The sequence below is a fragment of the Balaenoptera physalus genome (genome assembly GCF_965194825.1).
Source record: "Balaenoptera physalus genome assembly, chromosome: 16".
Taxonomy (NCBI): Eukaryota; Metazoa; Chordata; class Mammalia; order Artiodactyla; family Balaenopteridae; genus Balaenoptera; species Balaenoptera physalus.
In genome coordinates this window covers 63,626,241-63,648,612 of record NC_138898.1, presented here as the reverse complement: position 1 = coordinate 63,648,612, position 22,372 = coordinate 63,626,241, and the positions used below count along the sequence as shown (strand labels likewise).

At 52.9% G+C, this 22,372-nt stretch overlaps 1 protein-coding gene and 1 long non-coding RNA gene across 4 annotated transcripts in view; one reads left to right on the top strand and one right to left on the bottom strand.

The window, feature by feature from the left end:
* The window catches only part of LOC309645071 (uncharacterized protein), a 189,157-nt gene that overhangs the window by 45,825 nt on the left and 120,960 nt on the right, over window positions 1-22,372 (top strand). For all 3 annotated transcript variants that reach the window (XM_082429604.1, XM_082429603.1, XM_082429605.1), the window contains exons 8-15: window positions 1,384-1,529; window positions 7,669-7,772; window positions 9,853-10,018; window positions 16,781-16,966; window positions 17,094-17,246; window positions 18,776-18,920; window positions 21,219-21,377; window positions 22,182-22,306. In XM_082429604.1, the coding sequence (XP_082285730.1) occupies window positions 1,384-1,529; window positions 7,669-7,772; window positions 9,853-10,018; window positions 16,781-16,966; window positions 17,094-17,246; window positions 18,776-18,920; window positions 21,219-21,377; window positions 22,182-22,306 (1,184 nt within the window). The remainder of the gene's footprint in view (window positions 1-1,383; window positions 1,530-7,668; window positions 7,773-9,852; window positions 10,019-16,780; window positions 16,967-17,093; window positions 17,247-18,775; window positions 18,921-21,218; window positions 21,378-22,181; window positions 22,307-22,372) is intronic.
* LOC309645113 overlaps window positions 1-22,372 on the bottom strand; it is a 252,052-nt gene that overhangs the window by 151,901 nt on the left and 77,779 nt on the right. The gene's annotated exons all lie outside the window — the stretch shown is intronic.

The following is a 22,372-nucleotide window of genomic DNA, read 5'->3' as shown; positions in this document are numbered from 1 at the left end:
ATTCCCTCTGGCTCCACGGAGCCCAGGCTGAGATCCCAGGCTGACCTGCCCCCTGAGCCCTCCCTCAGGCACAGACACTGGCAGTGCCTGGGACATCTAGTGTCAGGACCTGGTGGTTCCCCGTTGAGTGGAATGAGCTTTTCATACATATATTTTTTAAACAGCTGTAGTTGAGATGTAATTCACATACTGTGCAACTCATCCATTTAAAGTGAACAATTCAGGAAATTCCCTGGTGGTCCAGTGGTTACAACCTGGTGCTTTCGCTGCTGGGGTCCTGGCTTTGATCCCTGGTTGGGGAACTAAGATCCCCCTAGCCGCGTGGCGTGGCCAGAAAAAGAAAAAAAAGTAAAGTGAACAATTCAATGGCTTCTAGTAGAGTCAGAGTTGTGCATCCATCATCACAATCAACTTTACTACGTTTTCATCACCCCAAAAGAAACCTTGCACCCATTTGCTGTCACCGCCTGTTCCCCCAGCTCCTGGCAACCACGAATCTATTCTCTACATTAGTCCATTCTGGACATTTCATGTAAATAGAATCATATAGTATGTGACTTTTTTTTTTTCTTTTTTTGGCCGCACTGTGCGGCATGCAGGATCTTAGTTCCCTGACCAGGGATCAAACCTGTGGCCCCTGCAGTGGAAGCGCCGAGTCTTAACCACTGCACCACCAGGGAAGTTCCCAGTATGGGGCCTTTTATGACTGGCTTCTTTCACTTCCCATAATGTTTTCAAGGTTCATGCATGTTGTAGCATGTGTCACAACTTGATTTTTTTTTCTTGCTGAATAATCTTCCATTGTATGGATGAAGTTTTTATGTTTTTTTTTTTTTTTTAAATTTATTTATTTATTTATTTATGGCTGTGTTGGGTCTTCGTTTCTGTGCGAGGGCTTTCTCTAGTTGTGGCAAGCGGGGGCCACTCTTCATCGCGGTGCGCCGGCCTCTCACCGTCGCGGCCTCTCTTGCTGCGGAGCACAGGCTCCAGACGCGCAGGCTCAGCAATTGTGGCTCACGGGCCCAGCCGCTCCGCGGCATGCGGGATCCTCCCAGACCAGGGCTCGAACCCATGTCCCCTGCATTAGCAGGCAGATGCTCAACCACGGCGCCACCAGGGAAGCCCCTAAGTTTTTATGTTTTCTCTGTCAATCCCAAGAGGGCTTTGGAGTCAGCTTATTTGGCCATCCCTTGCTGATGGGTACATAGGCTGTTTCCCGTCTTTTGCTGTTAGCAGGAACACTGCCATGATTTTCCTTATGCATGTTCCCCTCACCTGTTGCCAGAAGCATGCTGAAGGAAGCATTGGCAGGGTGAGGGGGGGAGCTCCCAGGGGTCCTTCTACTCACTCTGGCATTTCCCCCACGCGGTCATCCCTGGCCAGCACTTCCCATCTCAGATCCAGACGATGGAGACTTAACCCCAAGCAGCCTGTTGTACGAATGGGAGGAGACACCGTCCCAGGCTACGGTGGCCACGGTGGCTGCATCAGTGAGGAAGCTGTGCCTGGCTCAGACCACAAGCTTCGAGGTAAGTGGCTTCTCCAGCCACAGGCCAGAGTCTGCCTGGGGCCTGGTTCCCTGGGACACCTTCCTCTTCCTACCAGATCCTTTACGGTCTACTTGCTCAGATGTTCAGTATCAGGACTGCTGTGTACTGTTGGGCAGGTTGTGCACTGCACAACTATGTCTGGTTGTGAAAGCAAAGAAGGGGAAGAAATCTAGCTGGTGTGGGCAAGCCTTGGCCTAGTGTAGGTTGGATATGAGCTTAGAGGAGGCCTTTTTCTCCTCTGTCTGTCTTTGGGCAAATGGTCCTTTTGGGCTCATGGACTAACCTTCTGGACCTGGCCTGTCCTAGAGATCTCTCAGGAAATCTCCAGCCATACCCAAGCCTCAGCATTGAGGAGTTTCCACCAAGTCAAAAACACATGGCCCAGGCCTTCCCTGGAATTCCCAGCTGTTTAAAGTCAAGGGGTGGACATGATGTCGAGGTCTCATAGCTCAGAGAGGTTCAGAGGTCTCTGAGACATCTGGCTGGTTCCCTCCTTTGTGACTGATGACAGTGTTTCTGAGAGTACCAAGGCCATGCTGTGATGATGTGCCTTCTCCCTGCCTGTTTTGTCCTGAGACAGAGCCCTCCACCCGCCTGTAAGAGGAGAGCCCTGAAGAAGGCTTAACGCCCTCCCTGGGGAAAGAAAATGATGCGTCTGGGCTCCGTGTGGAGCCTGCCTTCCCGCATTGTCCTCCTGATAGGACCTTCGACATCACAGGAACAATGTTCCTATTGGCAGGGCCCTGGTTTTCCCAGCCTGTGTACTCTTTGGTTTGTTCAGCAAGATGAGGGGCTGACTCTGTGCCCTTATGATGAATGAGACAGAAATAGTCCCGCTTTCCCAGAGCCTAAAATCCAGTGTGGGGGAGATGGATGGTAACCAGAGCAGATGTACAAGGGTTTTAGCTGTTGATGAACAGTGAGAGAGCAGAGCGGGGATGTGGCTGAGTGACCGCCTTAGGCCAGGGGTCTAGCAGGATACATTGCAGTTGAGGCCTGGGCTGGTCCCTTGAGAATCAAGGGGAGCAGTGCTCCAAAAAGAGGGTTTGGCCAGGGCCAAAGTCCTGAGTCTGAACCTCATGGGTGTGTCTGGGGAGCAGGCAGCTCAGCCTGGCTGGAGCTCGACGGTGAGGACCAGTGGGGTCAGCTCCTGCAGGGCCTCGTGGTCAGGATGCCTTCCAGAACATTCTAGGCACATAGCAATCTTTGTTGTAACATCCCTGCCATCCACAGCTCAGGGCTGGATGTCACCAGTGACATTTTGGGGACTTTCACTGCGTCCACTATTTCTGCCCATCTCAGTGTTGCTGATGACTTCAGCGTGAGAACCCTAGCCTTCCCTGGAAGGCATTAAAGATGCTGGGATTTTTCTGATTCAAGTCCCAGGGCCTGTGTGCCGAGGAGAGAAGCATGGGGTGTTTTTACTTTGACCCCACAACAGCCTGGGAGGGTTCAAAATATACTTGCTTGTTGATTTGGGATGCTGCAGATTTATAAATGCCTGTTTCACTGGCTGCTTTCATAGGACGGAGGACTTGGGGGCTGTCATGTGCCCAGCTGGACAGAAATAGGTCGTTCCAGGTGTGGACAGGGCTGGGTGCGGCGCCACTTCTAGGCATGGTGCCAGGTGTGCCAGGCACACCCCCTACCCTCCGGAAGCTCGGTTTTCCGGGCAGCACTTGGGTAAGGGGCCTGTCAGATATATGGATGCCCAGACCCCAACCTTTGATGTTCTGGCCTGGCAGGTCTGGGCTGGGAACCAGGCATCTGGGTGCAAAGCTTTGTGTTTCTCCGTGTTGCTCACGTGAAGTCAGCAGAGAAGGATGTTGTGAGGCCAGTGCCCGTCCAGCCACAGCCTCAGATCCAGGAGTGCCTTTACTGCCGGAAATGTCTCCATCCGGAATTCTCAGCACCAGAGGCCCTCGTGGATGCCTCTGGCTGCGTGAGGCGAAGCATTTAGTTAGAGAACAGGGCTGGGGGCATCCAGACTGGGGTTAGTCCCCCTCGGTCCCTGGGGGGCTGGGCTGAGATGGCTCAGACCCTTGTGTCCTGCTCAGATGCAGGAAGCAGAGCCAGGTCCCACTGCGCCTGGGACCATGGGCCCCAGGGGGCTGGGGAGACAAGTAGAGCAGGGAAGAGGGGTGAAGGGGGCAGGTGGGGGAGGCATGGGATGCAGTTTTAAATGATGGATGCCCGGGAAGGCCTCACTGGGGAGGTGATGTTGAGTAAGGACCAGAAGGAGGTGAGGAGTGAGTGGGGTGGATAGGGGTTTGGGGGGGGGCTGCCGGGGTGGGGGCCAGCATGTGCTCCAGGGCAGGAGCTGCACGGTGAGCGAGTTTCAGCACCAGTTTGAGTGGCAAGGAGGCCTTGTGACTGGAGCAGAGTGGGAGGGTGAGAGGGGACAGGGTCGCCCCCTTAGTGGAGCACACAGATTACTTTTTTTTTTTTTTTTTTTGCCTCACCATGCAGTATGCGGGATCTTAGTTCCCTGACCAGGGACTGAACCCACTCCCCCTGCAGTGGAAGCACAGGGTCTTAACTACTGGACCGCCAGGGAATTCCCCAGAATGCTTTTACTCAGGGTAAATGAGGAGCCTTGCAGGGTGTTGTGATCTGATGTACATTTCAATGCTCACATTCCGGCTGAGGGTGGAGAATAGACTGAGGGCCAGCGGGATGCCGGGAGACAGGTTAAGAGGTTGTTACAGTAACACAGGTAGGAGATGAAGGAGGCTTGGTCTGGGGTGATAGTGGGGGGTTGGGGAGAAGAATCAGATTCAGATATACGTGGAAAAAAATATATCTAAGAATATATTGAATATGTATAAAATATATTGAATATGTCATCCATAACTATAGACTAGTATATATGCACATACTGAACGCATATTGAACACTCACACATGTACACACACATTATACATTTTGCGTGTGTATAGCAGAGACACGTGTGCAGCTGGCTGTTTACTGTTTCAGGGACCGGGAGGGAGCCAAGGCCCATGCTCATTGCTCTCTGGAATCCTTGATCTCGTGGGCCTCGCGGGAGTCCGAGAGCAGCCCCAAGGAGAGGGCCCTCAGCCCTGCGAGGTGGGGTCCGAGCCCACCAGCTAGTGGGTGACAGAGCCGGCTGTTAGTCCAGGCAGCCCGGCCCACAGCGGGGATTCTCACCCGTGCACTCCTGAGTCCTCGGGCTGCCTTGTGCACTGTCAGATGCGCAGCAGCATTCCTGACTGTTACCCACTAGGTGCCAGCATCACCCGCATCCCAGTCATGATGACCCAAAGTGTCTCCAGAGGTTGCCAGCGTGCCCTGGGGAGCACGGTCACCCCCACTGAGAACCGCTGCTCTACATCCTGTGTTCTAACCTGCCTCCTCCCGTCTGGCCCCCTGACTGGGCATTTCCCCTGGCAGAGGTGGCTCGGGGCCGGGCGTGCTGTGGGCCTGTGTCTCCCCTCCTGGAGACTGGCAGTGCCGGCCCCAGAGGGTGCAGGGCGGCTGTCCTGTATTTATAGTGCTAACAAGGAAGCAAATTGTTCCCACTAGGGAGGTCCCCTGGGCTGGGGGTGAATTACCCAAGGACCTTGTTCCTGAAAATGGCTTTTCAGGGATGCCTTGGTGCACATCAAGCAGTGCCTTGGCCTCCCCGGGAGGGCTGAGGGCCCGCCAGTTACCGGGGGGACCGACCCCGTGGGCTTCAGCTGGGAATGCCTTTGCCCCTCCCTATTGCTAGTGGGCAGGAGACAAGATTGGTTTTTCAGTCTGGAAACAAAACCAGGACTCAGGACTCAATAGAGAGCAAATTCCCCAGCCTGACCCTCTGCAGAGAGGCCCCCGAGTTTCCACGTGGGGGGCAGTGGGCTGGGATGGCCAAGAGCCTGATGGAGTGAAGGAGAGGATGGCGAGAGAAGCAAGGCAGGTTGGGCCCCACCCCCTCCCAGGGCTGCCAGGGAGGACGCCTGGGGAGGGCACAGCTCCTGACCACCATCCGGGTTGCTCGTAATAGGACACCCAAGTCACAGATATTGATTCAGCACCGACTGTGTACAGCGAAGTGTGGACGGCGGTGTGCGAGGCTGGCTTGTACTGATTTGCCAGAGCCAATGGTTAGATTCCAGAAATCCTGCAGCCTGGTTGTTAAACGGACATTACTAAAGACTAAGTTATACCGACTTACAGTGAAAATGAATCATATTCGAAACAAAGGTAATGAATACTCAAAGTCATCACTACCTAGTTATTTTACTACATTTTTATCTTTGCACTGGAGGTTATTTGCATCCACTGCAGGGTGGAACTATGATGCAGTGTTGTGCTTCTGTACAGTGATTCCCACGTCTGCGTTCAGTGGTGGCACACGGGCCGCCGGCGATGGGCTGCAGTGTTCACACCTCGGAAACTGGCAAACAGGGCTGGCTTTTTTTTTTTCCCATGGCCTTGAGTGTAGGACCCTGGTTAAGAGTGTGGGTTCAAGTCTCGCTCTGCCACTTAGTAGCTCTGTGTCCACTGGCACCTGACTTCAATGCTCTCTGTTAAGTGAGGATAATGACGGCCCCTCACAGGGTCAAGGTCAAATGGAATGGTGCCTGTAAAGTGCCTAGAACAGCACCTGGCACACAGCTGAGGCTCCAAACAAAGTAACCGTTGTTGTTGTCATCATTTGCATAGACGTTGTTAGTGGCGATGGTGGGGACGGGCTTCTCACCCAGGAGGCAGGAATGGCATCTTCCTTCCTCCACCCGCAAGCCTTCCAGGACGAGCTGCTGCAGCCCCCTCCTGTCGAGTCCGGCTCTGGAGAGCTGGTCCTGAAGCCAACGCTTGCAGCCTGAGGCCTCCCGGAGCAGGAGGCATGCTCCGGAGCGGATGCCCGGCCAGGCCCGGTGGCTGCACACGTGCTGGAGGTCTTAGAAGCACATGTGTCCCGAGTCTAGGGAATCACACATGATGCCCGGGCAAGGCAGCCACCAGCTGGAGGGAAATGCACCCGAGCCTTTCCGGAAGGTGGCAGGGTTCCTGGGGCAGCTGCCCCAAACTAGGCCGATGCCGGTCAGGGCCACTCTAAAGGTGGTGGTCGGCCCCAACAGGGGGCTGCTTGTGTGTCCTGCATGAGGAAGTAAAGGCAGCACCAAGGGTCCCCACGGGCTCCACCAGCAAAAGGCACACGACGGGGGTGCTGCCCAGACCCCGGGGGCAGACGTGCTGGTGAGCGGGGAGGGGAGGGTGGGCTAAGCCGGCCTGTGAGAGGCCTGTTTCGCGTTTGCGTCTTGCTGAGGTCAAGCTCTGTGCGCGGGGACTCAGTCCCAGCTGCTCAGAGCAGAGGAGGCCTGAGGTGAGGCAAACCCGTGCCAGCAGTAGTGGACCCCTGGCTGGGTGGGGTGAGGGCACATTCTTGGCCTTGGCCAAGCGCAGCAGGAAGCCAGGACCTCGGCACTCTTTCTGTGGCTTTGCGTTCGGGCCGAGGCAACTCTGAGAATCTGAGACTGAAGAGGCACCGGGGAGGGAAGGCAGGATGTGGGGTCGGCATCCCAAACCAAGCATCTCCTGAAACCCGAGAGGTGCGGGCTCTGAATAGAGTCCTTTATTTCCTTGAGTTTTTGGAGACTTGGTGATTGTGCTGGTCAGACCTGCAGACAAGGGGCAAAAACTGCAAACCCCTGTTGATTAGCCATCACTGCTCATAACTCTGAAAAACGCTCACATATTTTTTTCATTAAAAATATCAGAAAAGATGGCTATCTCACTAACTTTGTGAAATATGCTGACTCATTATAATAACTAGATTATAATCGTAGTGAACGTGTATTGAGCTTTTATTAGAGCATAAAGCCCACAAATGCAGATGCCATGTCTCTTTTTCACCCGCACATCCCTGGCCCCTAAAGCATGCCTGGCATGTAGTAGGTGCCCAATAAATGCTTGTTAAAGAAAAAAAAATGGGCCAGCCTGTGTGCCAGGAGCTGGGATTCAGTGGAAGGAAGCCCAGACAAGCAGCCTCGTCTCTTTGGGTCTGTGACACCGTAGGCAGGAGATACTAGTGTTCCCAGCCATGTCTAGAGGCAAGGAGATGGATGAGGTGACCTTTGCGGTTGGGGCCTCTCACACTTTCCCCTCTGATTTCCAGGCCGCAGAGCTCTTCCTGACGCTGGTGTCTGAGCTCCGGGGCCTCTCTGCGGATGAGCTCATGGAACTCTGGGAACATTCTTTTTTCAAATGCCGAGACAACTGGTAAGGGCCTCTCCCCGTGTCGGGGGCTGGGCCAGAGGCTGCCTGGGGGTCCTGGTGGGCTGGGTAGTCTTGATGCTGTCCTAGGTCCCCATTGAGAGATGGATGGTGACATTTCAGTTCATCCCTGTGATACTGACTTGTCGTCCTTCAGTCTGGGGACGTCTGCCAAGAAGGCGATTAAGAGGGGCGCTTGGAGGGTTCCCACGGGGGCTTGGAGGCTGCAGGGCCTGGCCGGATAAAGACAGGCATTGTTCCCTCCCCACACAGGGACCCTCTTGCTGAGAGCTGGAATTAGCATTCCAATGTGCCTTGGGTACCCTTCTCCTGGGAGTGGAGGGGTGCTGGGCAGGGCTGGGGTCCCAGCCTCAGAACCTGCTGATGTGAGGCCAGCAAAGGGTGTAGAGAGACCCCCAAGTGTGGAGGGGACCCTCTGAGGACCTAACTCCATCGGCTGAGGGCTGTGCAGGGGAAAGCTTGCAGCTCCTTCCCCGAGTCCAGCCGTTCACTGGGCCCCTGAGATCCAGATTTCAGGCTTGTGAGCTTTTCAAAGGCTCTCAAAAAGATTTTGAGACCTGAAAAAATATTATCGACTTGGAACTGTGAAAGACCCCCATCCCCAAATCAACATTACCAAATGTCTAATTGAATGACCACCAAACTTAGTAGCTAATAATGCACAGATACCTTCCAAGCGTTTTATCTCTATTCACTCTTTTAATCCTCACAGTGACCCCATGAGGTAGGTGGTTTTATTATTCCTATGTTACAGCTGTGGAAGGAAACCAAGGCACAGAGCAGTTAGGAAACTTGCCCAAGGTTACACAGCAGAGTCGGGATTTTTGACCCAGGTGGTCTGTGCTGCTCCATCGAATTCTTATGGGCTTAAACATAAATGATATTTGACTTGGACACATTTTAATTATCTTTGGTGTAGGAAGGGGCCCCTGGGTCTTCCTGTGGAGCTGCCTGTTGCCCCCGTGACTCACCCTACTTGTCACTCGGGATTTTCCCACAAGCCCCTGTGTCTCACTTGTCTACTTAGATGTCAGGAATCAGGGAGAGGGGAGACCCTCCCCAACTCCAGAAGTTTCCAAGAGGACTGACACTCTTGAGAGATTTTTCTTGCCCTCACCTCCTCCTCCATTTCTGCCCAGAGGCTGGTTTTCCAAGGCCCAAATCTATAAGGAAAAGAGAGGAAACACAAGGGCAAGAGATGGGAAGGACAGGTGGGACATTCCTCAGGTGAAGTGGCCTGTGTTCCTGAGGGCTCACGCTCATCTTGGGGCTGGTCTGGTCATCAGCATTCCCATTTTATAGATGAGCAAATTGAGGCCAGAGACTATTTATGGGCAGATGGTGTGTGTGGAGCGGGGCATTGGGGGTGCCTGGTCCTTTGTGGCCATGGATGCCACTCATCAGGGTTGATAGGGTGGGGTTCCCAATCTACCCCACCCTCCCTCCATGTGCCCTGCTGCCTCGTGTGACTCCAGCTCTGGGAACCTCCCGTTTCTACTGTGACCTATGCACCCACCCCCCTTCAGTCATCATTTTCCTGTTTAGACCCATCATTGTGCAAAGGTTGGAAACCTTTCTGGAACTTCTCAACCTTTCCGTAATCTTAAAAAAAAAAAAAAAAAAAAAAAAAAAAGGGAAAAGATCCTGATGTTGGGCTGAGAACATTCGAGGTTTAATGGGAGGCAACCTGCTAATTGTTGATTCCTGTTCTATGCAAGGGGTTCTCACCCTACGTGGTGACCATGGTCGGTTTCTGGAGAGCAGTGGGCAGGGACTCGTGTTGCCCCAAACCGCTGTGTCTCCAGTGTGGGCAGAACTGCAAGGGTTTAGACTGGGCTGCTGGTGTCTCTGTGGCCCTAAGAGCACAGGCCCTGGCCAGGCTGCCTGGCTCCCAGGTCCGGCTCGGCCCCTTCCCGGGGGTGTGAGCGTGGACAGGTCCGTGCTGTACCTCTCTGAGCCTCTGATCACTCCCGGATGACCTGAGGCTTCATAAGAGATGTCCTGGAAGGCTCCTGGGGTGAGTGAGTCTCCATCGTGATGTTCCCTGGGTCTCTCTCCATCTCAGGCAACCGCTGGTGGATGCCCTGCCCTCCTGTGGCACCAAGCCCTGCGTGAGCCTCATGGCGGAGCTCATTGTGTCCGGGGAGTTGGAGGCAGATGAGACAGAGGCGTGGCTCTGGTTGCTGGCCTTTGTCCCGCAGCCCACAGATGCCATGGTCCACGCGCTGCTGGTGAGCCTCTGCATACCACCCCGCCCCGTGTCATCCCTCCCCTGCTCCACTGCTGATTGGATGCAGTGGGGAGGGGTGGGGGACCTGCTGTCCTCCAGGCTTTGTGCCAGTGCCTCGTGGGACCAGTGGAGGCAGGTCAGAGAAATCCGGGTTTGAGTCTCAGCAGTGTCCCTCCCAGCTGTGTGATCCTAGGCAAGTGACTTGACCTCTCTGAGCTTGTTTTTCAATCTGTAGATGGGGATGGAGCAGTACTTCCCTCTTGGGCTCATGGTGAGAAATGAGATGCCGAATGTGAAGCAGTTCTTCTGTTGTCTGGCACAGAGTCCAAGCGCTTTAAATTAGAGCTGCTATTATTATTCTTGTAATCAAGCATATTTAATGAATCTTGAGATTAGGAAAGCATGTGAAACTAGGCCAATGATTTCTGACAACACAAGGAGGTCTTATTTAACCCCCACCATGCCTCTATGAAGTAGGTGCTTTTATTACTCCCATTTTACAGGTGAGGAAACTGAGGCCCAAGGAGGCTGGGTAGCTGGGTGATGCAGCTGCTGTGCCTTTCCCTTGGACCATGGGGGGTGTTCTCACTCAGCTGGTGGTGGGGTCACTTGTCAGTCCTCACCCTGCTGTCCCAGACTGGTAGTGGGCCAGGATTCAGAAGTCACCAGTGGGGAGTGGAAGGGGTGATGGGCCAGCCAGGGTCCCTGGACCCCTGTGCTGGCTGATGAGGGGGTCTGCAGCAGGATCTTTCGGTCCCTCATGCTGGAGGGGCTCTGGCCATGCTCCAGGTGGAGCGTAGGGAGCATTCACCCCTGGCCTGACCCCTGACCCACAACTCCAGAGTTTGCAGTGGGGCTGTTCCAGGCTGTGTGATTGGCTCCATTCATTAGGGGATTGGGCACTGACTTGGAGCCAGGCTAGGGCCGGGCTCCAAGGGGCATCGCCCATAGCTCATGGCCTAGCAGGTGACACTCTGGCCACAGGGACATCAGCGCCATCCAGGGCCTGCGGGGGCTCAGCCAGTGCTGGGCAGGGTCGGGCTCCCTATTCCTTCTTTGTTTGTTCGGCATGAATGCAGTGGCCAAAAGCACAGACTCTGGTGCTTGATTCCCCTGCTTCAGAACCCAACCCTGTCCCTACCAGCTCAACCTCAGGCAAGACGCTTCACTGTTCTGTGCCTCGGGTGCCCATCTGTGCGGTGGGGGTAACTCGTAGGGTGATGGTGCAGACTAATAGTTGTTATGACGTGGGCTAAGTGTTATGTACGCGCTGGTGTCGCTGCTGTGACCACTTGCCAGGGACACGCCGTGAACAGAGCAGGCGGGTCCCTCGGCTCTCTCGGAGCCCAGGATCTTCTCTCACCTGCTTCTCGTAGGTTCTCGTCCTGCTAGACCAGAGCTTGCACCTCTCTGGACTGTATTTGCTTGTTCTCTCATCCTGTCACAAGGATGCACATGTGCTGGGGATGCAGGCTTGCTTTGTGCAGCCTGAACGGGGAGGATGGGAGGGAGAGGGGAGTAAGAAAAAGAGGGAGGGGGAGGAGGAGGAGGAGGGAGGGGGAGGGAGGAAGGCAAGAGATTATTTTAATACACTTTTTATTTTAGGATAATTTTAGATTTACAGAAAAGTTGCAAAGATAGTACAGAGAGTTCCTTTACACCCCTCCCCACTTCCCCCATTATTAACATCGTAAATCACCAGAAAGTGTTTGCCACAACTAAGAAACTGACCTTGCTACCTTACTGTTAACCAACTCCAGCTGTTCAGATCCTACTGTTTTTTCCACTAATGTCCTCTGTCTATTCCAGGGTCCCGCCCAGGGTCCCACATTGCAGTTAGGGGGGTGTGTTTTTACATTTTAAACTATACATTCAGGAGACTGCACTGCTCTTAAGTATCTAGTTTGATGTTTTCACATCCGTGTTCACCTGTGTAACCACCCCTGGGCAAGATATAGGACATTTCCAGCTCCCAGTCGGTGACCCCAAAGGTCATGGTGATTCTGACTTTTCTGACCATCGCTAGGTTTTGCTTGCTTTTGACATTCACACCTGTGGGCTCGTGTGCATCTGGAGCTTGGCTTCTTTCTCCCATGTTCTCTGTGAGATTCTGTCCATGCCGTGTGTGCATGCACACGTGTGTGTCAGGACTTTGCTCTGTTCTGTTGCTGGGCTGTATTAATGGTGTCTTTTGATGAGCAGAAGTTCTTCATTTTGGTGAAGTCCAGCTGATCAGTCTTTTCCAGCTAGTGCTTCACCTCCCCAAGCTCATGGTGCTTCCTATGTTTTTTTTTTTCCTACCAGCTTAATTGCTTGGCCTTTTGGGGAGGGCTGGTTTGGATATGAGGAACTGGGTTTGGGACAAGATGAATGGGTGTTAAAGTCACATTGGAAAAGTGGTCATAGGCTTAGGGATGATTTTATCTTTCCATCTTTAAAAATTAAAAAAAAGAAAAAGTTGAATATTTTAAGCAGACTTTTAATTGAATTATTTTTTTAAAATACTGTTTTATTTATTATTTATTTATTTATTTTGGCTGCATTGGGTCTTAGTTGTGACATGCGAACTCTTAGTTGCTGCATGCATGCGGGATCTAGTTCCCCGACCAGGGATCGAACCTGGGCCCCCTGCATTGGGAGTGCGGAGTCTTACCCCCTGGATCATCAAGGAAGTCCCGAACCAAACCTTTTTAAGTCAGAGATTTTGGCATTAAGATCTGGTGTTCTGACTCTTGTGAAATTGAGGGAGGCTGGCAATTCTGGACAGACCCCCAGGGCAGCCATCAAACGAGCAGGGTCATTACTGTCTGGACCCTCTTGGAGCCCAGGCCTGACACTGGCCCAGCTGTCCTGGCCCTGTAGCTCCCAGCAAACCAAGTGGCTCCAGCTGTCCTGCCCTCCCGCACAGGGCCTTCCCAGGCTTCTGGCTCCATCTTTGGCCCTGGGAGGGCCCAAGTCTGCCCTGCCTTCCCGCTGGCAGCCTTCCTGGGGCAGAGTGGGCAGAGGTGAAGGCCTCTGGCAGGCAGGAACCCTCATCCCGCGGGTCTGAGTGTCTTCTCTCCATCTTTTCATAACCCCTGCATCCCAGCCAAGCCCTGCTTTCCCTCCTCTGTGTTAAGAAAACAGAGTGTTTGTTTTCATTTGCCAAATCTGGAATAACGTTGAACATACTTTTCCAAGCCACAGGTCCCCGTTCCTTCCACAAAGGAAACACACACACACACACACACACACACACACACACCCCAAGACTCACATACGTCTACCCTGAAGATGGTTACATGGGAACATATGGGGACACACACCCACAGGAGGACACGTATCCACACGTACCCACATATTGAGACATACACACCACGACTCACACACGTGTACCTGGACATGCAGATGTACTCACACAGACATGCCATACATGTACACACACACACACACACCAGGACACTCACACAGGGACAAGTAGGGACATCCACCCCCACCTGGACACCCCCCCCGCCCCCGGATCAACTGGGACAAGTGTGCATTCACACACTGGGACTTGCATGTGTACATATGGGGACACACCCACATCAGTACATGTTCATACACACATCAGGGCACACTCGAATGAGTGCACACACACGCATTGGGACACTTGCCCTGGGATATGCATGTACACTGAGACACGTGCACACCTACCCAGGAATGCACACACCCACAAACACTGAGATTCTAAAACACACACACACTGAGATGCACGCACACAGATACCCTTGCATGGACACACAGACCTGGTTAAGACCATGAACCCAAGGGAAGAACAGCTGGTGCAGAGGCTGTATTTCCCCCAGGCTGCCCGGCGGTCCCTGCTCTGGGCTGTAGGAATAATAGAGGCCACTGCCTGATGCCCAGTGCCTGGGTCTGGTTTTCACAAATGAGCCCAGAATATGTATTTTGAGAAACAGTGAGTGTAGGGGGAACGCCCAGCCTGGGAACCAGACCCTACAGGGTCAAGTTTGGCTCTACCACTTTTTGGCTGGGTGACCTGAGGCAAGTTACTTAACCTCTCTGTGTCTCAGGCTCTAAGCAGGTGACATGTGTGCCCTGTTAACAGCAGAGACTGGCACATAGGGAGTGCTGTGTGTTTATTAAATAAAATACGTCTTTCTTGTTTTTCCTCCGAGAGGCCTAGAACCAGCGCTCCCCTCTTCTGAGCCCCCCGCCCCCCCACTTTTGTCTTCCTCTCAGCTGAAAGCTTCGGTGCCCCGGGGTAAGGGTGGCTGAGCGTCTGGGGGAGCTCTGCTGAGCAGCTGGAATGACCCTCCTCCGACTCAGCCTGGCTGCGTCCCTGCCACTGCGAGGCGAGGCCCCCGGAAGAAAGGGGCCTGTCTGAGCTGGGTGGATTGGGCAGTCTGACCCCCAAAGGAGGGCTGGGTCTCCTCCTGCTCCTCAGGGAACCAGACCGAAGGACCCCAACATGTGCCGTGGGAGAGTCTTGATTTTCAGGTAGTTTTCGAGCTGGTTGATAAACGTAGCCATTATTAAAAATTAAATGATCTAAGCTTGCAGTTAGAGAAATCATATTAAAATAAAGGTACGAGATGGATAATTTATTTATTATTTATATTTGGTTGCATTGGGTCTCTGTTGCGGTGAGCGGGCCTCCGATCGCGGTGGCTTCTCTCGTTGTGGAGCAGGGGCTCTAGGCGGGCGGGCTTGAGTAGTTGTGGCGCGTGGGCTCAGCAGTTGTGGCTCACCGGCTCTAGAGCGCAGGCTCAGCAGCTGTGGCACACGGGCCTAGCTGCTCCGCAGCATGTGGTATCTTCCCAGACCAGAGCTTGAACCCGTGTCCCCTGCATTGGTAGGTGGGCTCTTAACCACTGCGCCACCAGGGAAGCCCCGAGAGATGGATCATTTCTAATGCTCTTACTATGCGGTCCCGTGTCCACAGCCTCAGGCTTATTTGCATTGCTTGTGTCGTGTGTGGACCAGTCACAGGAGGTGTGCTTGCTGCTGACTCCCCATCTCTTCCCAGATCCCTCGTAGTGACTCAGCGCAAATCGGCCAGGGTGGGAGCATCTACACATGGAAATTGGCAAGCACTATACCCAAGGGACTTTCTTATTTCCTGGGTCTGTGTTCCAAACTCAGGTTCAGCTGCTCACCACTAAAAAGCCAATAATTCGAGAGGCAAGTGTCAGTAGAAAGGAAAGTTGCTTTAATCAGAAAAGCCGGCAGTCTGGGGAGAAGGTGGACTTGTGTGCTGAGACCAACTCTGAAGATTCTGCTCAGCCATGACAGTTTTTAAAGGGAAACACGGGGGGGAGGGGGAGAATCTCAGTGAATCACTGGGGCAGGAGGTTGGGTTCTGCATTGTTCTCTGCATGCAGACTGGCTGACTCTCTCTTCAGATGTTATCTTGCCTGCAGGATTCCTTAGGGGGCTATTGGGGGTAGAGAGCTAGTCATTCTTTATTCTTACTTACTTTCTTCTTACTTCTTTTTATCTAGGAAAAGAATCAACAGGTTAGGCAAGGCATGGTGTGCATTCAGAAAAGCATAAGTCAGGAGGAGTTCATTTTAACTGCTTAGTGATCTCATTCCTATAATTAGGCTTTTAGGGTTAGAGGGGGGACAGAAATGGGTGAACAGGAAAGGGATAAAAGAGCTGCTTTCATCAGTAGGTGGGCTGGGCAGTTGCTAGCCGTTTACCCTAATGCTGCTGGCTGTGCCTTTCCATTTGGGTTCTTTTGGATTGGACCCAGAGCCACCTCTGTTAAAGACAGTCTCCACTCAGAGCACATCCTTTCCTCTTTCCACCTTTTTGCCCAACTGCCTATCAAGACCCTGGGAGAAGAGCAAAGCCAACGCTGGGTGCCCTCAAGCCCCCCACCAGGTCCAGGACAGCATGGTCCCAGTAGCCCCAGCTGGCAGGCAGGAGGTACAGTGGCCTGGGAGCTCTCTCAGCCCTTGCCAGCTCACCCCTCTCACTTCCAGAACTGGGGGCGGGTGATGCTATTTGGAGAAAACCAGCCTGGTTGGGCGGCAGGACACAGCTTGTCTGGTTTCCGTCTCCCCTGCTGTAGACAGGGCACTGTGACCACTGCTTGGGGATCATGTGGTCCCAGAAGAGATGGCTGGTCTCTCGTGCAGCTTCACAGAAGGGCACAAAAAGCTGGCTTACTTGTTTTGCCCATTGATCACAGAGAGAGAACTTTGGTTTTATTTCTTACACGTTTCATGTATCTTGGGAGGTGGCAGAGCCGTGCCACCACCCGGCGTGGGCCCTGACACTTTGTCGGAGATTCTTCACCATATTCCACCCAGAAAAACCTCACCACCCCCACCCTGCTCCCCCAACCTGGTGATTTAGCCCAGGGTTTCTCACCCCTGGCACTGTTGACACTTGGGGCTGGATTCTCGGTTGGGGGGCTGTCCGGTGTCTTGGGGGATGTTTAGCAGCATTCCTGGTCTCTGCCCATTAGATGCCAGCAGCACTGTCCCCCATTTGTGACAACATCCCGTCTCTAGACATTGCCAAATGTCCCCTGTCCCCACACCCTGAGGTGTGGTTCTCCATCCTCGATGCACATAAAGGGTCATCTGGGGTGTTTTAAGAAATGCTCCATGCAGGTCCCACCATGGACAATTTATTCAGACCCTCAGGGGTGGGGGGCCGGGGCCTCTGTATTTTTAGGAAGCACCCTAGATCTGCACATGGCGAGACCTGGGAAGGACCACTTACCAGGCTTCTCAGCTGGGGTCGGGGGGCCGGTTTCTGTTCCCAGCCACTGCTGCAGACCCCGGAGGCCAGCCCCAGCGCCTTTCTGGGCATCTCAGCTCTGGTGCATAACCTCTGTGTGTCTCTGGACGGGCCCTGCGGGCAGCTGCCTGGTGTTGGCTCCCTCATGAGGATCCTGGAAGACGCCTTGGGTGCCAACTGCACCTTCCAGGAGCCCTCGGATGCTGATCAGGTGAGGACAGCCCCGTCCTGGGCACGGCCCCTTGATGGGGTCCCTGTCAAGTGGGCGAGCTGTAGGCTGAATGGGTGGGCTGGGCGCACCTATCAGGCCTCAAGGCCCCACCACCATCTTGTTTCAGCTCCAGCTCGTGCTGAAGGCCATTGGCAATGCCGGCCTGGCGGCCGTAGCTCTCACCCCCAAGCTGAGCGCTTGTGCGTCCCTGAGGAGCTGCCCCCCTGAGATCCGGCTGGGGGCCATCCAGGCCTTCCGGAGGGTTCCCTGCTCTGCAGACGTGAGCTTCTGCGTGTTATTTCATTGTGGTTGGCATGGGGCAGTAGTGGGTCTCAAACCACTGTTAATTCACTTCTTTATTTGCTCATTCATTCATCACATTTACCAAGCACCTGCTATGTGCTGGGCACTGTGGTAGGTACTTGCGTGAACAGGGGTCCAGGTCTCTGTTCTCATAGAGCCTGTGTCTATGTGGGAGGCATATATTTATCAAATAAATATACAAATAAGTATATGATTACAAACAAACGATATATAAGCCACCTGTGCTGCAAACGCTCTGGTTCAGGGGTCGGCAAGCCATCCATGGTCCATGGTCTACATCCATCTTGCTGCCTGATCTTGTATGTGAAGTTTTGTTGGAACATAGTTGTGCCTGTTCATTTATGTGTGGTCTGGGATGCTTTTTTGCTACGACTGCAGAGTTGAGTAGCTTGCAAGAGAGACTGCATGGCCTGCAAAGGCAAAAAAAAAATTGACTATCTTTCCCTTTACAGGAAAAGTTTGCTGACCTCTGTACAAGTGGGTCCTGTCTCACTTAGAGTCAAAGCCAGAGTCCTTATAATGACTTATCAGGACCTGTGGTCTGACCACTGACCCACTAGCACCTCTTGGCTTCACCTCCTACTTCCCTCGCCATGCCCCCACTCCTCACCAGCCACGCTGGTCTCCCTGTTGTTCTTCAAGCCTGCAGGGCTTACTTCTGTCTCAGGTCATGTGCACATGCTGTTCTCCCTTCCTGGAATTCCTTTCCCCTGTATATCCCCAGGCTTTACTCCTTTACCTCTGGAAGGCCTTTACTTAGAAATCACTTTGCTGTCAGTCTTCCTTGGCCATTTCACCTGAAATGAAATTGACCTTTTCAAGCCCCCCATGCCTCCTGCTTCCCCATTTTATTTTTCCCTCTTTAGCAGTTATTATCACCTAACATATTATATATTTCACATATTAACCTTGTTTACTGTCTCTTTCTCTGCACTAAAATGTAAGCTTCAGGTGGATAAAAGCTGGGTTTGTCTTGCTCATAATTGTCACCCAGCACCTCGCACCTTGCCAGGCACATAATAGGTGCTCAGTAAATATTGCTGCATGAGTGGATGGGTAAATGGCTGTGCTATGAAGGAAACCAACAGGTGCTGGGGCAGAGAATCACGGGGTAGGGGAGGTGGCTTGCTTAGGAAGGGGGGTCGGGAATACCTCCTGTGTGTCAGTCACTGTGCTGTGCTGTTTTTGTAAATGAAGTTTTCTTGGAATGCAGCCACACCCACTTGTTTATCCGTTGTCACTTGTGGAAATTGATGAGGCTCTGGCTGGCCTGTGGGAGGATGGGGATTAGCAGTGACTGGGGAACCTCCCACCTCCCACAACCGGGCCACAGGTGAGAGTGTCTGGAGCAGCTCTGGAGACGTCGGGAGAGCTGGGGCAGGGCATCGGGGCCACCTGCTGGAGCCAGTGCAGATGAGGGGACATTGTGCTCCTGGGTGGAGGTGGGTGGTCCCTGAGTGATGACTTTCCCCCTGCCCGAGGCAGCGATCCGTGCTCTCCAGCCTGTACCAAAGCCCCGAGGAGGATGCTGAGATCCGCATCAATGCCTACCTGGCGCTGATGAGGTGCCCAAGCGAGGAGGTGTTTGCCCAGGTGCGGCGCACCCAGGCAGGAGAGCCGTCCACCCAGGGTGAGCAGCTGCAGCTCGGGGATGGGGGGCTGGGGCTGGCCTGGTGCCACCTGGTGGGCACAGGGGTTCAGGCGCACGCTCACGCTCCATCCGTCAGGTGTGCTGTCCCCTTCCCGTTCCCCTTCTCTTGGCACACCGGACAAGTGGCCTTGCATGCTCCCCTCACCCACGTGGCAATTGAACAACCTTGGAGAAGTTGGTTCTCTCTGGTCCTCAGTTTCCTCATCTGTAAAATGGGGTGGAAGTCGCTGAGTTCCCTTCTAGCTCTGGTCAGGTCATGGCACAGTACCTGGAGGAGAGACTTGAGGCAGAGGAGGAACAGTGTCTGCGAATCTCAGATCCCTTGTGGGGTCAGAGAGTTCCCTTTAAACAGGTGGAACTTCAAAAAATAGGTTCAACTAATTTTCAAAAAGTTTTTACATAATGCACAGTGAGTTGACATAATTTACAGTGAGTTGAGAGCCTGGGGCCTGCCAGCCTGGGTTCAAATCCCAGGTCGGCCACTTCCTACCTGTGTGCCTTTGGACAAGTGAGCAAGCTTTTATGAGCCTCCATCTCCATCTGTGGAATGGGGATAATAACAATACCTCCCTCACAGAGGAAGCATAAAATGAGTTAGTACAGGAAGACATTTAGAACATTGTAAGAGCTGTGTGCATAGCTGTTACTTTTTTTTTTTTTTTAAATGGTTATCTAGTCACACCAACACTTTACAATCTTTTCTTTTTTTTTTTTTTAATTTATTTTTATTTTTGGCTGCGTTGGGTCTTCGTTGCTGCACGTGGGCTTCAGTAGTTGTGGTTCACAGGCTCTAGAGCACCGGCTCGGTAGTTGTGGCACACAGACGGCTTAGTTGCTCCACAGCATGTGAGATCTTCCCGGACCAGGGCTTGAACCCGTGTTCCCTGCATTGGCAGGCGGATTCTAAGCCACTGCACCACCAAGGAAGCCCATAGCTGTTACTTTTAATGTTATTACCACCATTGTTATTACTACTATGTAGCCAAAATTTCAAAGCAGACGGCAAAATATAAATGGAAAGCTAAAGTCTGCCTTCCATGTCTCCTGATTCCTACATCCTGTTTCCTGAAGGTACTGACTGTGACCAGTTCTCTTGTGTGTCCCATCAGAACGTGTAGTGCATGTATGAACATGGGCGTGTATCTCCTTAACAGCAGTAGCAACTCAGGATCATGTTATACATGCCATTTTGCTCCTCAGTGCGTCTGGGAGCTCTTTCCACATTGGCACACTTGGACTCTTAGCTACAGCTGTTCGGTGTTCCACTAGGAGCTTAACCGTAATCTACCTTAGCAGCCCCACCGATGGGCACTTAGATTGTTCCAGGTCTTCTGCCATGAGAAACAACCACCAAAATGAATCTCTCTCTATATCCACTCCTGGGCCCTTGTGCTAATCTAGCCAGAGGAGAAGTAGCCAACGTAAAGGGGCACACATTTAAAAGTCTGAAGTGACACTGCTAAACTACCTTCTAAAGAAACAGCAAACCCCACCCCCTTGCCAAAAGGAAAAGAAATGGTGCTACTAGGAGTTGCAGACCCTGTTGGCAGGTTCAGGGGTGGAATGGGAGTGGGGGAGGGTCCTGCTCTGCATCAATAAGCCACTGGGCCAAGCCCCTCAGAGGGGATCAGCCAAAGGACAGCCTCGATGGAGGCCCTGGGGTATCAGGCTTGCATGTTGCCTGATGGAAACAAAAGGCAGACTCAGCTCTGTTCCGTGTGGATTTTTCCAGAAGCTCCCTACTGGGCATTCTGAGACATCCTCTGGGACAAGCAAGAGGATTGGGGTTCCCAGTTAGAATAATATCCTCTGTTGGACTTTCTCATTGGTGCTCTCATTTCATTTTTACCACTCTAGAGAGTCTCAGAGGGTCCCCATCATGGATTGCATGTCACCCCTTTCCCAGCCCTGAAAGATACTCAGTCCTTTAGGTCCAGGCTCTGCCCTTGACTGATCTGCACAAACAGCCCTGAGAGATAGGTCATTATAGTTCATTTTACAGATGAGGAAACTAAGGCTCAGAGAGGTGGAGTAACCAGCCCAAGGTCACACAGCTCATAAATGTGTGAGCTGTCTGAACTGGGCACTGCTCTTTGCCGCTGTTTCTTCAAAGAGGACGTGGTTCTCAGTAGCTAGGCTCCTGAGAAGCCCCTGGTGGGTGGAAATAGCAGGACCCAGGAAGGGGGGTTGGGGGGTCTTTTCTCTGGGTTGTGCCAGCTCCGGGTCCTCCCTCACCATTCCCCCCTCCCCTCCCCGCTGGCTGTGCTGGGACTCCAGTGGGCTCCTTTGTGTGGAGTCACCTCCTGCAGCTGCTGGAGACGGACGACCCCCTGAAACGGGCCCTCCGGGAGGCCATCCCTGAGGACATTGTCAGCCAAGAGTTCCATCCAGAGACCTGGAAACACTCGTCCTACTCTGACGTCACCTTCCGCTCAGGTATGGGCATCCTGGGCAGGTATTGTCCTGCTCTGGGACCACAAAGGCTTGGCAACCTGGGAGTTCTAACTCCTGAGGACATGTGGATCAAAGATACCGTTTCCCAAATGTCAAATGTTCACATGCCACCTGCTTTATTTTTTATTTTTATCTTTTTGCTGTATCCAAAATAGCACCTGCCATTTTTGTTGGAAGAGTTAAAAAATAGTTAAGTATGAGCCACTTCATAGCATTCAACTGAATAGTACTTCCATCTTTTCTCTAAACTGGTTCTTTTAAACTTACACTTATTCTAAAAGGAAACCTTTTATCCCTACCATTAGTGGAAGATCGGTTTAACTCTGTAAAAATAGGGTTATCCTAAAAAGAAATGCAATATCTGTGAAACACTGTTGTTCAATTCTCATGTATTCTTTCCTGCTGAGGGCTGTGAAGTTGAGAACTGCTTTTTCCTGGTGAGAAAAGGAGATTAGCGTTGAAGAGAGACAGCTGCCTCCTTGTAATTAATCAGAATCAAAAAGGGACCCTGTTCTAGCTTAGGTACCCAAACCCCCTCAACTACTCAGCAAGTCCGGGGGTGGGGTGCTCTGGCTGTCCCCTCTCTGCCTATCGCCAGGTGTGGGTACACTTGTGACCCTTCTGTTCTGACCTTCCCTCTGCCCTTGGTAAGGCTTAGGTCTGAGCTTCCTATCCCGGCCAAGAGGATGCACTGTGTGTCTGGCCCTGTCTCCGGCGATGGTCCCTTGGTGGCCAACTCCCACCTGGTTAACGGTGTGGCGTATACTGATCCTCTGTCTCTTCTAGCATCGGGCAGCCTGGGAGCCAACCTGGAGGGGACCCTTCTCTTCTCTCCGGCCTCCTTCCTTCCCCGTTCTGCCACAGCCAACCTGACTGTCCATGCCCTTGGTCATGCCTTCAACCTCCTAGAGGTAAGAGGGGGCCTTGCTTCTCCTCAGGGCCTCTCCTGGGCTTGGGGCCATTCATCTATCTTTCCA